The 16,280-nt window shown below is 41.9% G+C and overlaps 1 protein-coding gene across 1 annotated transcript in view; it reads left to right on the forward strand.

The window, feature by feature from the left end:
- TDRD9 (tudor domain containing 9) overlaps positions 1–16,280 on the forward strand; it is a 146,492-nt gene that overhangs the window by 90,450 nt on the left and 39,762 nt on the right. The window contains exons 16-21 of the mRNA XM_077820530.1: positions 131–296; positions 391–454; positions 1,017–1,080; positions 8,079–8,123; positions 10,803–10,856; positions 15,887–16,000. Of these exons, the coding sequence (XP_077676656.1) occupies positions 131–296; positions 391–454; positions 1,017–1,080; positions 8,079–8,123; positions 10,803–10,856; positions 15,887–16,000 (507 nt within the window). The remainder of the gene's footprint in view (positions 1–130; positions 297–390; positions 455–1,016; positions 1,081–8,078; positions 8,124–10,802; positions 10,857–15,886; positions 16,001–16,280) is intronic.

Here is a 16,280-nt window from a genome sequence, read left to right on the forward strand (position 1 = left end):
ATAGTGGTTTCTGCTACTAATTTCAATTCTTGTTCTAGGCCAGATATTTTTTTTTTTTTTTTGATGCAAAGGTCTTTGATGTCGGCAAAGTTGAGTCGTGCTATTAACCATATGATTAATTTTTATAAAGATGGGAGCACTTGCAATTAGTGCACTTCCTGAAGAAGAAAATCCTTATGATGGTGAGCTAACCTTCTTAGGAAGAGTATTGGCACAATTGCCTGTGGACCAGCAGCTCGGAAAGCTAATAGTTCTTGGCCATGTCTTTGGATGTTTAGAAGAATGCCTTATTATAGGTAGGTGCGGGAACAAAAAACATTTAAGAACCATCATCATAAAACTACATCCGGATGTGTTGCAGCTCTTGATTTCCATCTATTTTTGTTACAGCTGCAGCACTTTCTTTGAAGAACTTTTTTGCAATGCCTTTCAGGCAGCACCTTGATGGATACAGGTATTTTATTTTCAAGATATTTAAGTTCTTGTTTTTAAAACAAATACCTAGCCAGCCATGCTGCTTCTCCAGGGAGTCTTGGGATTTTGTCTTCTAGACTTTGCGGAGAGGGTGCCGGGAGTTTGATCTCTTCTTGTCGATCACAATGCTGAGAACATATTACTTTGCCTTTCTACTATAAGAATAAAGCTAGCCTGTACAGAAAACCAAGCTTTCTCAGGACCAGACTGAAACACTGGAATGGACTTCCATGTGAACTAAATTCCACCCCCCCCCGCTCTAAATGCAAGCCACACTTTATCCTGTGCCTTCTCTAACATAAATACATAGCTGTGTGCACATTCTTAAAAAAAAAAAAAAACCTACTAAAACACTATACTACACACAGTTCATCCCGTGGGGTGACAATATGAGAGAGAACAAGCCACATGTGACAGTTGCTTAATGCACTGTTGGAGGGCACTGAGATACTACTGTGACGAGGGCAATATAAGAACCTTGCAGAATAGCCTTAAACTTATTCATTGTTTATCTTGTGATACCTTTCTGTTTGCATTCCCAGGAGCAAAATGAATTTTTCTGGAAATAGTAAGAGTGACTGCATTGCACTTGTGGATGCATTTAAGGTAATCATGTTTTCTAGTATTCTAATGAAAGGGCTGATCTTCCAATGAAATTTAGCAAACATAAAGATGTATTTACTTAGCCTTGTAGAAGCTCTAAAGTGTTAACAGGTCTAATAATAGCTGCTTAAAATATAATCTGTACAATGTTAGTTTGAGCTACTTATTTCATTGTTAATATCCTCGTTAGATGGTTTCCAAAAGAAGTTTCTATCATAACCCTTGTTTCTTCTTCAAGTATGTGTCAGTGTGGAACCCGCTGTAGGTGCACACCTGGCTCATGCACGTAACAGTGGCTTTTGAATAGCAGTTTTTGGTGGCACACCCTGTGATCCATCGTGCTTCCATGGGAGGGTATAAAAGGACAAATGACCCTCCCCCAGCTCGTTCTTACTGCCTGCGGCAGCAAGATGGAACTCAGTGAATATCCAATCCACTACTCTTTTCAGAGCTTCAAAACTCTGGGGTTTTTTTTTTCACAGATCTTCTAAGAACTTCTTTTCCTCCTTGCAAATCCCAGAATTGTACATTTTAAAAAAAGAAAAGTATTTGGTACCCCTCCAATAACTAGGTGAGGTGCTTAGTGTAGTGGCATGGCGGACTCTAAACCATGAGGATTCAAACTTTGCCTTGTTACAGTTCCATGCTGTGAACTATCAGGTCCTGTTCACAAAGTATAACTTCCTCACTTAAGAAAGTCACCCGCTTCCTGTCCAGAATCCCACAGGAGAATAGGGAGGAACTAAAAGATACCATAAGAGACCCAGATGGCCATGAAAATAGCATTTATGAGTGGCTATGGATGTGTCTGACATGGCCATGAGGTCAGTAGCCATGACTGTCATTGTTAGAAGGTCCTCAAAGCTGCTAGCATCCAGCATCCTGAAAGAGGTGCAATCCACCCTAGAGGACCTGCCCTTTGAATGGATAGAGCTCTTTAGCAATAGAACTGATGAAGTGTTCCATTTGCTTAGTGACTCAAGGACTACATGGCAATCTGGGGGGATCTACAGACTGAATCCTCATCTAAAGTTTGTGATACAGCAGGGCCAGGGAGCAATGGGAGAGTGGTAGAGGGGAGCTATATAAGCCCTAGGCTAATTAAGGTGTGATTCCCTGTAGACTGGGGGAGGTTAATACAGGTAAATTTGAGCACCTGTAGCCAATTAAGGTCCTGTCAGGAACGTAATTAAAAAACCCTGCTTCAGGTGGACAGGGGGAACAAGGAAAAAGAGAGGACTGGAGTTGAGATTTGTGTGGCTGAGAATTGAAAGACCAGAGAAGTGGAGGAAGGGAGATCCTGTCCCAACAGAACAGGGAGACTCCCTCCCCCAGTGTCATGGACCGAAGGTAACCCTACCCAAAGGGGAAGAGAGTAAGAAACCCACAGCGTTTGAGAGTGGCGGGGGCTCAGAGTGAGAAGCAAACTCAGATCCTTTCCCCACTTCCCTCTTCAACCACCTTCCCGGGCCACTAATGGGGCCCTCAGCACCCCAAGAGCAGGGGCAAGGGATGGCGTCCTAGCCTCCCACCACCAAGAAAAGTGCAGAACCCGCCATACCAACAAAGGCCATTTTGTCACAAGTTGTACAAATACCAACCCCAGCAGAAGTAGAGGACACTCTCCTACTCACAGGATCAAAAGCCTGTGTACAGACTGAGAAAACAACTCCGGTACTCCAGGGGATGGCGGTCACAACTGCCATACTCTCAGAGGCAATAGGTTTGATGGGGTTGTTGGTTGCCACATGAATGGCAGTCCAGATCCTGTTACCACATTTGCCTTTCCCCTTTTGAGTAGGCTTGGTCTACTATCATAGCTGACAAATGGGTGCTAGGCATCATCGCCCAAGGCTATCTCATCTGTATCCACTCCTTACGCTTTACCCACCCTTCTTCCCCATCCCTCTTCAGGGTTCACCCAGCTAGGCCTGTTGGTGAACGCCGTGAAAAATAGTCTTATCCAATCACACAAGATTGAGTTCATAGGGGCCGTGATAGATTCCAGGTCGGTCAGAGCATAGCCTCAGGATGGGTTCCTGTTGTTGAAGTCACCGTTACTAGAGAGAAAATCAAACCCAACTACAATAGTGTGGACTTGCCTTAGGTTGCTAGGCCATAGGTTAGTGTTCACATATATGGTGCTGGTTGACAGATTTCACCTGCTTGCCCTACAACTTTGGCTTAGATCTGTCTGTTCCCCAGCAAGATAGCAAATGAACAGAGGTCTTAGTGCCACCTCATGTCATAATGGAACTGAGGTGGTGACACTGGCCAAAGAGCTGATGCATAAATGGGTATCTCAAGTAGGGGGAGAGAGTTTATTTTACCTCTGGATTTGACACTGGTGCAACCGCAGCGGGAATACTGTGTCCAGTTCTAGAACCCAAAATATTCAAGGAGGATGTTGTTAAGGGTTTGTAGAAGAGACACAAGAATGATTAAAGGATTAGAAAAGATGCCTTAGTAATAGACTCAAGAGCACAATCTGTTTAGTTGAACAAAAAGGAGGTTAAGGGATGATTTGATTATAGTCTATAAGTATCTACACGGGGAACGAATATTTAATAATGGGCTCTTCAGTGAAGCAGAGAAAGGTATAACACTGTTCAGATGGCTGGAAGTCAAAGCTAGACAAATTCATAATGGAAATAAGGTGCAAATTTTTAACGATGAGAGTACTTAATCATTGAAATAATTCATCAAGGGTTGGTGGATTCTCCATCACTAGGAATTTTTAAATCAAGATTGGATGTTTTCCTAAAAGATATGATCAATCTTCTAGGGATTATTTTGGGGAAATTCTATGGCTTGTGTGATCAGGAAATTAGACTAGATGATCACAATTGTCTCTTCTGACCTTAGAATCTATTACTATATGTGGTAGCTAGTATCATTCCTTGTATGTTCTTGGGTTCTGTTCTTACTTTCTCTCCCCAATAATGGCGTTAATCCTGGATGTGTCAGGGACAGCCTAGGGAGCTCACCTGAACCACCTACAGATACAAGGGACCTCTAACTCAGAAGGGACTTCACATAAATGTCTTGGAACAGAAAGTCATCAGGCTAGCCTGTGTGGCATTCTTACCTGTTCTACAGAATTCCACAGTGCAGATGCAGGCAGCCAGTGAATCCAATAAGTACTACATATATAAGCAAAAAGGCACCCACTGATCACCACTCTCTATCAAGCTCTGGACGTGGTGCCAACAATACAAGATAACCCTCCTGGCTCTTCATCTTGTGGGAGTCAGCAACAACCTGGCAGACTTTCTGAGCAGACAATCCATTATCAGTCACAAGTGGTTGCTGTAGAGGTCTGTCATAGAACTAATATTCCATCATTTTGAGGGCGCATGTCCCCCTGGTAGATCTGTTTGCTACCAAGGATAACCTGAAATGTCAGAACTTTTGCCCCAGAGGGGATGTGAGCACAGGATCATTACCAGACCTCCTCCTTCTGCAGTGGAATTAAGCTCAAGTATATGGCTTCTCACCAAGTCTCCCTTCCCTATGGTGGTGTCCGAAATCACAAGACAGAGCCATGATCATCCTCATAGCTCCCTGTTGTCCAAGTCCAATTTTGGCTGGCAAACCTGCTACAGATGTTCATTCAACCACATTTCCAGGTCCTAGACTGCCTAGATCTGATTTCACACTACAACTGCCAGATACTCCATCCAGACCCAAAGTCACTGAATCTGACAGGATGGCTGTTTGGTTAAATACCAGCATGGACCGAGACTGCTCCCTGCAGGTCCAAGAGATACAGAGCAGGAAGATGTCTACCAGAAAGACTTAATCCTCAAAATGAAAGAGGTTCTTAGTTTGGGCAGCCCAGTACAGCCAGAGCCCTTGATACCAAAGATCCTTGACTACTGGTTGGATTTCAAATACTCTGGCCTTTTGTTCCACTCCATTAACGTCTGCCTTGCAACAATCTCTGTTTGCCATCCACCTGTGCTGTCATGCCTGGTCTTCTCCCGCCTGATGGTAAAAATGTTCTCAAGGGCTTACTGTATACTTATCCACCAGTCAGAGAGCTGCCTACTGCCTGGGACCTCAGTATCATTCTCCTGAGGCTCACTGAGCCTCCCTTTAGAACTTCTTTTGGAATGCTCCTTACATCATCTCATCCTGAAGACAGTCCTTCTAGTTGTCATCACTTTGGCTGGGAGATAGTGAGCTTCAAGCACTTAAGGCTGAATCTCTCTCTGACATTTCATATGAGCAAAGTGGTGCTGAAACCTCACTCTTAAATTCATTCCCAAGATGGTCTGAGTTCTATGAGAATTATTCAATCTCCCTGTCTTCTTTCCTGAATCCCCATTCTATACCAGAAGAGAAGAAATTGCATTTTGCATGTTTCCAGAGCCTTGCTTTATTAGATTGATAGAGCAAAACCGTTCAGACTATCTTCCCCAATAGATACTACTAATCAGATGACTTCAATCTCGTGTGCGAGGCGCATGCATATCTACAGTGGGATCCACACAGACAGCTTCTTGAAGAACCACAGTTACTATATGGTAAATAAGTGTTCTTTTCATTGTCTTGAACTTCCTAATATTCTTTTGAGTTTAATTTTCCATAGTTGTCACGCCAAACGATTATTTTAAGAACAAAAGAATGGCCATACTTGGTCAGATCAGTGGTCCATCTAGCCCAATATCCTGTTTTCCAACAGTGGCCAAAGCCAGATGCTTCAGAGGGAATGAACAAACAGGGCAGTTATCAAGTGGTCCATCCCCTGTCGTTCAGTGTCAACATCTGGCAGTCAGATTTAGGGATACCCAGAGCATGTGCTATTCTAATGGTTTCAGTACGCTCGGGTGGTCTCAGGAATTCCCCAACATGTGGCATCCCCATCCGATAAGTGATTGACACAAGCAGTTCAAACACACAATGCATTTTATTAACACACAAATCCCTACTGCAGTAAGCTAAAAGCACCTCAAATTGCAATTTCATACAGTCCACGGTGATGCTGAATGAGCAGTGCCCCGGTTCTGATGATCAGTCATTTAGAGGTCATTGGATGTTGTCTTCTCTCGTCTCATCTCGTCTCTTTCCTCTTATGCTTTTGGCTTATTTTATACTCTGAATTTGATAGCACACCAGCATTGTGGTTAAGCCCTTGCTGCTGCACTCAGTGTCATAGAATCTTGGCCCTGGTCTACAGGGGAGAGAGGGTGGATCGATCTAAGTTACACAATTTCAGCTACGTGAATAACATAGCTGAAGTCGACGTACTTAGATCGACTTACCGTGGTGTCTCCTCCACGGTGAGTCAACTGCTGCCGCTCCCCCATCGACTCTGCCTGTGCCTCTCATGGCACTGGAGTACAGGAGTCGACGGGAGAGTGCTTGGTGATCAATTTATTACGTCTAGACTAGATGCGATAAATTGTTCCCCGCTGAATCGATCACTGCCGATCCAGCAGGTAGTGAAGACATTGTAGAAGGGTAGGACTGGAAGGGACCTTGAGAGGCCTTCTAGTCCAGTCTCCTCCATTCAAGGCAGGACTAAGTATTATTTAGACTGTCCCTGACAGGTGATTGGAGATTTTTTTAAGAGCAAGTTAGACAATGACAGAGATTCCACAACCTCCCTAGGCAATTTATTCCAGGGCATAACTATTCTGACAGGAAGGTTTTCTTAATGTCCAGCCTAAACCACCCATTGCTTCTTGAACTATCTTTAGAGGTTAGAGAGAACAATTTTTCTCCATTTTCCTTGTAACAACCTTTTATGTACTTGAAAACTGTTATATCCCCTCTGTCTTATCTTCTCCAGACTAAACAAACACAATGTTTTCAATCTTCTCTCACAGGTCATGTTTTCTAGACCTTTAATAATTTTTGTTGTTCTTCTCTGGACTTTCTCCAATTTGTCCATAACTTTCCTGAAATGTGGTGCTCAGAACTGGATACAGTACTCCAGTTGAGGCCTAATCAGTGCGGAGTAGAGCGGAAGAATTCCTTCTTGTGTCTTGATTACAACACTCCTGCTAATGACAGGTTTCAGAGTAACAGCCGTATTAGTCTGTATTCGCAAAAAGAAAAGGAGTACTTGTGGCACCTTAGAAACTAACCACTTTATTTGAGCATAAGCTTTCGTGAGCTACAGCTCACTTCATCGGATGCAAACTGTGGAAACTGCAGAAGACATTATATGCACAGAGACCATGAAACAATACCTCCTCCCACCCCACTCTCCTGCTGGTAATAGCTTATCTAAAGTGATCACTCTCCTTACAATGTGTATGATAATCAAGTTGGGCCATTTCCAGCTGGAAATTACCAGCAGGAGAGTGGGGTGGGAGGAGATATTGTTTCATGGTCTCTGTGTATATAATGTCTTCTGCAGTTTCCACAGTATGCGTCCGATGAAGTGAGCTGTAGCTCACGAAAGCTTATGCTCAAATAAATTGGTTAGTCTCTAAGGTGCCACAAGTACTCCTTTTCTTTTTACTCCTGCTAATACATCCCAGAATGATATTTGCTTTTGTTTGCAACAGTGTTATGCTGTTGACTCATATTTAGCTTGTGATCCACTATGACCCCCAGATTATTTTCGACAGTACTCTTTCCTAGGCAGTCGTTTCCCGTTTTGTATATGTGCAACTGTTTGTTCCTTCTTAAGTGGAGTACTTTGGATTTGTCCTTATTGAATTTCATCGTATTTACTTCAGACCATTTCTCCAGTTTGTCCAGATCATTTTGAATTATATTCCTATCCACCAAAACACTTGCAACCCCTTGCAACTTGGTATTGTCCACAAACTTTGTAAGTGTACTCTGTATGCCAATATCTAAATCATTGATGAAGATATTGAACAGAACCAGACCCAGGACCAATCCCTACAGGACCCCACTTGATATGCCCTTCCAGCTTGACTGTTGAATTGCTGCTGTCGTGACATGCTACCTACATTCATTTGTTGTGATAGGCAATGCAATATGTTCTTGAGAACTAAAAAAGCTATTCATTATTTTAGGCATGGCAAGCCTGCAGACAAAGAGGAGAACTGAGGCATCCCAAGGTTAGTTAATGTTTTTTCCATCTACGGTAGAAGACTGGCACTGAAGTGTTGTATTTTCAGCACAGGAAGGAAGCCTCAAAGTAGTCTCTACATTAATCTTCAGCTTCACGTACTTGTAAATGGGAAGTAAAGGCTGAGTAATTTGTCAGTAGTTAGAGGGTACAATGTTCATTCAGAAACATGAATAGTGAGTTGCATTATATTTCACTATAAACTTTCAGTCTGTGTTGCAAATGATCCTGACTTTGCTCCCAATCCAGCATTAATAGGCTGTGCCTCTCTCTTAGCTGGTATCAGAGATGGTCCTGATTCATGACTCTAGGGCTTGATCATGCTGTGTCTGGTGGTGTAAATGTAGTGACTGTCCACAGTCAGCAGGTTTTACATCCGCCATAGTAGTAGTATATAGCCCACTTTTTGACTCCTGTCCTGATTCTCTCCCCTCCCCCCCCCGCCCCTTTTTCCCATTTGGTCATCCTTTTCAGTTGTGGTCCTTTCTCTACCATAATGAAAGTACAGAGTAAAATGCACATTCCAAGTGGAAGAAATACACCATGTTTAGGAAGCTTTTTTTCAGCAGTGCTGGTGAGCTCTGCCAAAACTGCTCCCAGCCCATGGACAGCCATGTTGCATTGAAAGGAGCTCCAAGTTCATCAAAATACTTGGCCTCTCCCGCACCTCAGATAAACTGCCGTTCCACCATCAGGGTACCTAACAAAGCAAGACACCTAGAATCAGGTGTGTGTCATGAGCTCCCTTCCAAAATCGAATGGGACAAGCTCCCTAAAGACAAGAAATCCAGCACCCCCCCCCACTCACCTTCTTAAAAAAGCCCTGGGGAATCCTCCTAGCCCAGTGGTTCTCAAACTTTTTTTTTTTCGCGGACCACTTGAACATTGCTGAGGGTCTCGGTGGACCACTTAATGATCTTTCCAAATGTTGCTGTACTGTTAGCTAACTATTGTAAAGTACTTTGGATAAATGCACTATATAAAAATAAAAAACCTTAATAATTAACATTTTTTGTTCTACAAATAAAAGAACACAACTCATATTTTAATACCAGTAGTCTTACCTTTCTGATGCAATGGATGTGCCCTCTCTCCCCTGTGGCGGCAGCCTCCGAGCTGGGGCTGGGAAGGAAGCGGGTGTTTCGCTCTCTCCCCTGCTGCGGAAGCCCCCAAGCTGAGGTTGGGAAGGAGGGACGTCTCTCCCCTGGCAGCCGCAGCCCTGAAGCTGAGGAAAGTTGCCTCTTTCTCAGGCCACCGCAGAACTGCATGTCCCAAATTCCCCCCACGCCCTCTTCTCACCCCACTTCCCCTTACATGTGCATCTTCTCCAGGTGCCTAATTAGTGGAGCCACGCTTGTGCAGCTCTACGAATTAGGTGGGTGGCCCTTCTTTCTCTCGTGTGTGGCTGCCCAGGCGTGCACCTTAGAGGGAACTATCTGCGAACCACCTGAATGGAGCTTGTGGACCACTGTTGGTCCACAGACCGCAGTTGGAGAACCTCTGTCCTTGCCTGTTCACCATAAAGGTTCACTTCCCGGGAAATGTTCTCCCCAAGAGATGGAGTTGATGGCTTTATCCCATAAATAGCTTATAAAGTTTAAACAGAAAAAATCAGGGAATCACCCCCCTTCCCCCAAAAAAAAAAAAAAAAAAAAAAAAAAAGGCTGTCCAAAAGATGCTTCACTCTTTATTCATCCTCCAGCTCTGGAGGAAGGGAAACTTGCAGAGTCAGAACTGGGAGGGAAAGAGACCAAGAAACAAAATTCTTTCTGCTACATATGTTTGAAATAATAGCCAGGAGAGATGTAGAAACAATTGAAATTCATCTTGATAAAGGAGAATCAAACCCAAGTTAAAGGTCATTTCCTTCTTTCTAAAGTCAAAGCTAGCTCCACCATTCCATTACACTCTTCCTTCAAGGAAGTCATGAGGGAAGATTGATGGATACCAGATAAAGGAAAAAAAGACTTGAGGCAAACTCTTGAAGTGGTTCTGAACCCAAGAACCTAAAGATACCTTTCACTACCTGTTGAAAAACAACTCCTTTATTGCCCCCATGGCAAGTGTCCGTGGTACCCACAGAGGTAACTTTTTTCCCCCATTAATGACCTCATCAAAAAACACAGAGCACGATGCGTTCAGATTGAGGCCATTTTGGCTTCTCTCGATACCCTTCTGATTGTTACGTACATCATGAGTACCAGTGTACATTTACTGAAGCTCCCTTGAGTAGCCAGGACAAATTATCCACAGGACCTATCTGTCTGATGTCTGCTAAAACTGTGCATCCAGAAAAAGTGAAACCCTGTTTTTCAGGGCAATGTGGAGGTCATGTGGAAGGTTTGGACTGGTAAGTTTATTTAAGGTATTTATATGGCCCCAATTGCTGTGGTATACGAGTGCCATAGTTATGATGTTTCTAATTGATATCTAGCGTCTTTACACCTTTGGAAATATATGACTGATGAGCAAATGGGTATGTAGATGGTGTGGCCTAATTCTACAGCTTCCTGTTGTGAATCAGGACTGCTTATCCAATATCTACACAGAGAGCGTCAGAGCCCATTAGTGGTAGATTGAGGAAGAAGTTGGGAACCAGTGTGGAAATAAACAGGTAACAAATATTCCCTGTTTGCATTATATCTCTAATTTTCTCTGTGTCCTTCAGGAAGAACTTGACTGGGGTCGATCAAATTATATTCAGATCAAGAGAATCAGAGAGGTGAGTTGAAATGAGCAACAGTGTTTGATATTTATCAAGTATGTCACTTTCCTAATTTTCTAAATATATTAGGACGCTGGATGAATCTGCTGCTCTTTAAAAACAATAATTAAGAATTAAGATATTATACTTACACTTTTTTTGGTATATCTTTGCAAGAAGACACTGCATTTAAAGTGAAGTAAAACTGATAAGTATTTAAAGGTCCTCAAGTATATATATCTTAACCTCTTTCCCCAAGATTTATTTGTTATACAGGTACTTGAAGTACACTGGCTGGAGTTGGAGTCTTGTGGATACTCCTTTTTCAATGCAATATAATGTTATGCTCTATAGTTAGAGCAATTTAAAAACAGTTATTAGGACAAATGTAACAAACACAGCTGTATCATGAGAATTAAAATGGGTAAGTTATATGGTATTTTGTTACTAAAGTTACTACAGTGGATAATGGAAACTGCTTAGTGTTTAGGAAACAGAAGTGCTTCAAGCTTAATGTGGCATGCTGAGAGAAAAATAATTAGAACTCCTGAATAACCTTGATTAGCCAAACATGCCTTTGCCCACTTACAGTTGCTAGTAGCAAGGTTCCTAATTAGGCAACTGCTTTGTTCTCTTTCACTCATATGCACATTCTCTCACACAGTCCAACCATGGTTCCATCACAGCATGCTCCTAGCATGAGTACTGTTTGAGTGCAGCATGCAAAGTGCACTTCTGAAATAATATTGGGTTCTAAAACACATAAAAAGAGAAAGCTCCCATTGTAAGCCATCCCATGAGGAATAGTGGTGAATGTTAAATGAAAGTACACTTATTTAGTTTGCGTATCTGTCACACTTCGCTATAAACTACTGAATTACAACATCTTACTAAAATTAGTTTCAAAAAATAAAGCTCACTGACAAAAATACCTGCAAATTAACCAAGAAAAAAGTAGAGATTTTTACATAATGAAAAAGGAAGTTTAAGCAAAAAAAGGCCTAGGCAATATATAGTAATATATAACATGTTAGGAGATTAAGATTGCAAAATTAAGCACACAATAGTTCAGACATGGTTGCCTGTGCAACCTTTAAATTGGTCTTATTATACATATATTGTATGATAGTCTCTAATTACATGACCAAATACTATTTTTTCCACAGAACTCTTGTCTCATTCAGCGTATAGGATGGATGGTGCTCAGTGAATGAGTTCAATATTTTTTTATCCTCTTTCAATGAGTGGCCCCAGGTCTTAGTGCACATACTATCCAAATCCTGCCCTGAATGCAGAATTAACTTCTTCATAGGCTTTTCTAGGACACTCATCACCACAACATCCCAGTGCTTCAAAATCATCATTAACTTTACAACATCGCTTTGAAGAGAGGTGATGTCATCCATCCCCATTTAACAGCTGGGGAACTGAGGCACAGAGATTAAGGACAAAATTGTCAAGTGTGCTTTAAATTTGGGTGTGTATATTGAGATGCCTAGACCTTGATTTTTCAGACTACTTACCATTTTTCTGGCACTTTGTATGCTCAGCTCACAGCACCCATTGAGTTCGGTTGCAGCTGTGAGTGTTGAACACTTATCCAGATTTTGGCTCAGATGTAACCGGTTAAACACCCAGAAAGTAAGAAGTGCAGAGTTAGTGGCTTCCTGTGGAAGAAACTGGTTTTTGTGAGTTGCTGAGGGTCACATGGGAACTTTGTGACAGAGGCAGGGATACAATCCAGTTCTCTAAGGCTACAGTCACCTGTCTTAACCACAAGACTGTTTTTTCCCTTTCTGCTGTCCCCTGCTTTCTTCAGCAAACCAAGTTAGGGTCCTACAGACAGCAGCCTCGTTCCCTGCACAACTCCAGTTTGTTCCCAGGGCACAGTCCATCCTATGCAATGAATGAGGCCAGGGTCCTGTGGGGAAACATAGTTTTTAATTACATGTTTACATACTGTCATAATGCACACATACAAAGGGGGTGAGATTAAGGTTGCATTGATCTTTCTGGCATTTCCTAATTTTGAGTACTTAACTTTGCAACCTCAGCTTTCCTTTTACTTTGTTTTTTGGATGTCGTTTCCTAGGTTTTTAAAAAAAAGCAAACAGAAAAAAATGACGTTTCACTGCAAGGAGCTATACTGACACCCCAACTCTCACATTTGGGTAATTAACAGGGTTGGACTTTTATAGCCACACCACAAACTTCCATCATGTGACCTAACTGAATAAGTGGTGGTATTAAGACTATTATTTTCTATATGGATCAGCAACTAAAGGTTGATGACAGAGTTTGCCAGTACATTTCAAGCTATTTTTAGGTACCAGAGGAATGTGAGACTCTGGAATTCTGGATTAAGTTTCAGGTTCTGGAGGGGAGTTCCCTCTGGTCATTATTGAACTGTTCCTACTCCCCTTTACTCCTATTTTTTCCCCGGCACCTGCTGTATTCTCCCCCCTCCCTTCTTCCCAACTCTTGTCTCTGTCCCCCTCTGTTTGAGTCAAGATGCTTCCTCTGCATCCTCTATGCTACCTGGGTACCAGCATAGGGAGCACTGAGAGCACAGAAGAGTCCTTGCTTTCAGTTCCAATGTCTGGTGCTGCAGCAACTCCCAGCAAGTTGGAGGAATGAGTGAAAGTCCTGCTCAGGTGCTGCAACATAAGTGATGATGGAATCTTCAGAGAATTTTTCTGGCTTGTGCAAATGGTGATTTTTCAAAGGCTATGTGAATGGATTTTCACCTACCGGTATTCAAGTTCCTGTTCCAAAGCAGGAGGTACGAGAGAGTCTCATTAAAATGACTGTAGGATTTTTTTTTTTATTAAGAATTGGTCAAAATACATTTCCCCCAAAACCTTGTTTCTGGCAATGGCTGAACTATTTTTGTTGAATTTTTGAAGAAAAAAACGTCAGGCAGACGCACACTTGCACAGCATGGAAAGTTTCAGCCTGACTACTTATAAATTTGCTAAAGTCAGTGTTTGAAAACAGGGCCGTAGAGTGCAAATGGTAGGCAACCTTAACTATAAGTAATGCTGCCAGTCCCACCTATAATGGAGATGTCATCTGGGTGACTCTGTATTTAATGGTAGAAATTGCAGAAATACTGAACAAAAAATAAGGATCCACCTGGGTAAAGTTGTGTGAAAGGGGAAGTGTGTTTTTAAAGAACCAACAGGATTGGAAATGTTACTAAACACTTTAGAAAATTTTAATTATATAATGGACACATTACCAAGAGGAAGGTATTACAATATGTGATGAGATGACAACAGATTATCTTCAGTTGAAGAACAGGAAGAGCTTGTGTCTTGCACAGGGATGCCTTCTAGGAAAGATGGTTTAATGTCATCCTTTTGGCAGACTGCATATGAGCCCTAGAGAAGTTCATGTTGACATAATGGTGAACAAGTCCAGTCTGCCCAGCCACCTCAGCGTCCTCCCACAGAGTGCTACCATTCCTCCAAAAAGTAAACTGGCTAACTTTTCAAATTGCAACTTTTAACTGTCCTATCCAGGAATGTGGGCTTATCAAGGCAGCCATCTTGATTGGGCTTCTGAGCAGGGTGGTTGTCCAAGAAAAAAACCACAGGAGTATCAGTTTCCTAGAACTTCATGCTGTGTGATGGGCACTGTTGATTCAGAAGGAATGCCTGATTGGCTACTATATTATAGTCCTGCTGGACAGCATTTCCACAGTTGCTTCCTTCAGAAAGCAATTGGGTGGGGAAGACGTTAGGTGTGCATTGTTGCACAAGTAAGACATGCCTCTTATTTGGTGGACCCAAGCTCACTTAGAGTTGCAGGGGCTACAGGAAAGTGATGAGCACTCATCTAGCTTCATAGAAAGCTTAACAGAACATAGTCTGCTAAATGCTGAAAGTTTGCTCACTGTTATAGCTACAGAGCCAAGCTATCCCTTAAGGCAAAGCTAGATGGGGTTCTTGGCTGAGTTCAGGATGCTGTGTGTTTGATCACTGCCACAGCTCCCTGAAGATGCAAACCTCTGTGTTGGCAAGTGTCCTGGATAACAGAAGGAAATGTAGGCTGACTTCTCACCATTGCATAAAACATTTTCTTCAAAGAGCACAAAAACCTTCATGTCAAAGGTTATTTCAGCTCTTCTTCCTCTATTTCTGTGCTTAATGCATGATGTACTTTTCGGCAAGGGAATTTTGCATTATAGAGGGCTCTCTTGGAGGATGGATCTTGAGCTGTTAATTGAGAAAATGCAACTCCAATTTTTTACCTCTGGGGTCAGTCAGTCAAATCTCTTATTAGGGGTTTGCTGGACAGCCTTTCTAGGAGTAGAGATATTAAGATATTAAGCGGTGTGAAGAAATATTTCTTTCATAGAATAGTGTTGATAAATTGTATAGTCAATTGTTTGACCACAATTTAGTTCGTTCTGAAATATACTCAAGAGCCCAAATAACCAGTGTCAGTCAGGTTCAGTAATATGGTACTGGAAAAAATTCTATACGATTCCAGTCTCCAAAGAACAGTCCCATGCAGCTATGTTCCTTCCTTATCTTTGTTTTGAATGCTAGCTTTCCAGATACTGGTCCCGGAAGTTACACCCCTATTTGGTACTAAGACATAGAATGAAATGTATCTTGATTTTGTCAAGTTTCCTATCTGCTTGTGCCAGATGCTTGCTTCAGCAAATGCCAAGTGTTATGGGATACGTAGTATAAGTGAACAAGATTATGATATAGGCCAGTTTAGGTTATATCACTGTTAGAATATTTGTGCTTAATGCTATTGGTGCTTAGTGCATGCGTGTGTGTGTGTGTGTGTATATGTGTGTATATATATATATATATATATATATATATAGCAGATAATACATATTATTAATGTGCTAGCCAGCGTATATTAACAATAATATATTGTATGAAATTGATGCCTTTGGTTCCTACAAAAATGGATAGGAGCTTCCCCATTTTGATTGACAATTTCTATTGTAGGTTTATATATTTCTTATTTTTGTTTGTAAATGGCTTTAATCTGTTTAGTCTTATTTAGAATTAAAATTTCAGGTGGCTGAATTGTTTGAAGAGCTGAAGAATCGAATAAAATCATTCAACATGTATATTAATACTCCACCTGTTATGGATCAGGAGTATATATACAAACAGCGCTTCATTTTGCAGGTAGGAGGATTAATATATATAGCTGATTTCTTGATTTTTCTTTTGGAGTGGCAATACTTTAATTTACAGTACAGTAGTTTATACTTACTAGCATCGCCTCGGTTGCCAGCAAAAAGTTATCTGGTAGTTGCTAATAAGCAGAAGTCAGGTTTGTGAGGCTGCAGCCAGGGAAGGAAGCACTGGGAGGTGCTTTCCCTAGTTGCAGCTCTGCAAACCTGCCTGCAGGGAGGGGAGCACCTGAGGTGTGGGGCAGGGTTGCAGCCTAGATGCTGGGGCTTTC

The sequence above is a fragment of the Eretmochelys imbricata genome, chromosome 6 (genome assembly GCF_965152235.1).
Source record: "Eretmochelys imbricata isolate rEreImb1 chromosome 6, rEreImb1.hap1, whole genome shotgun sequence".
Classification (NCBI taxonomy): Eukaryota; Metazoa; Chordata; order Testudines; family Cheloniidae; genus Eretmochelys; species Eretmochelys imbricata.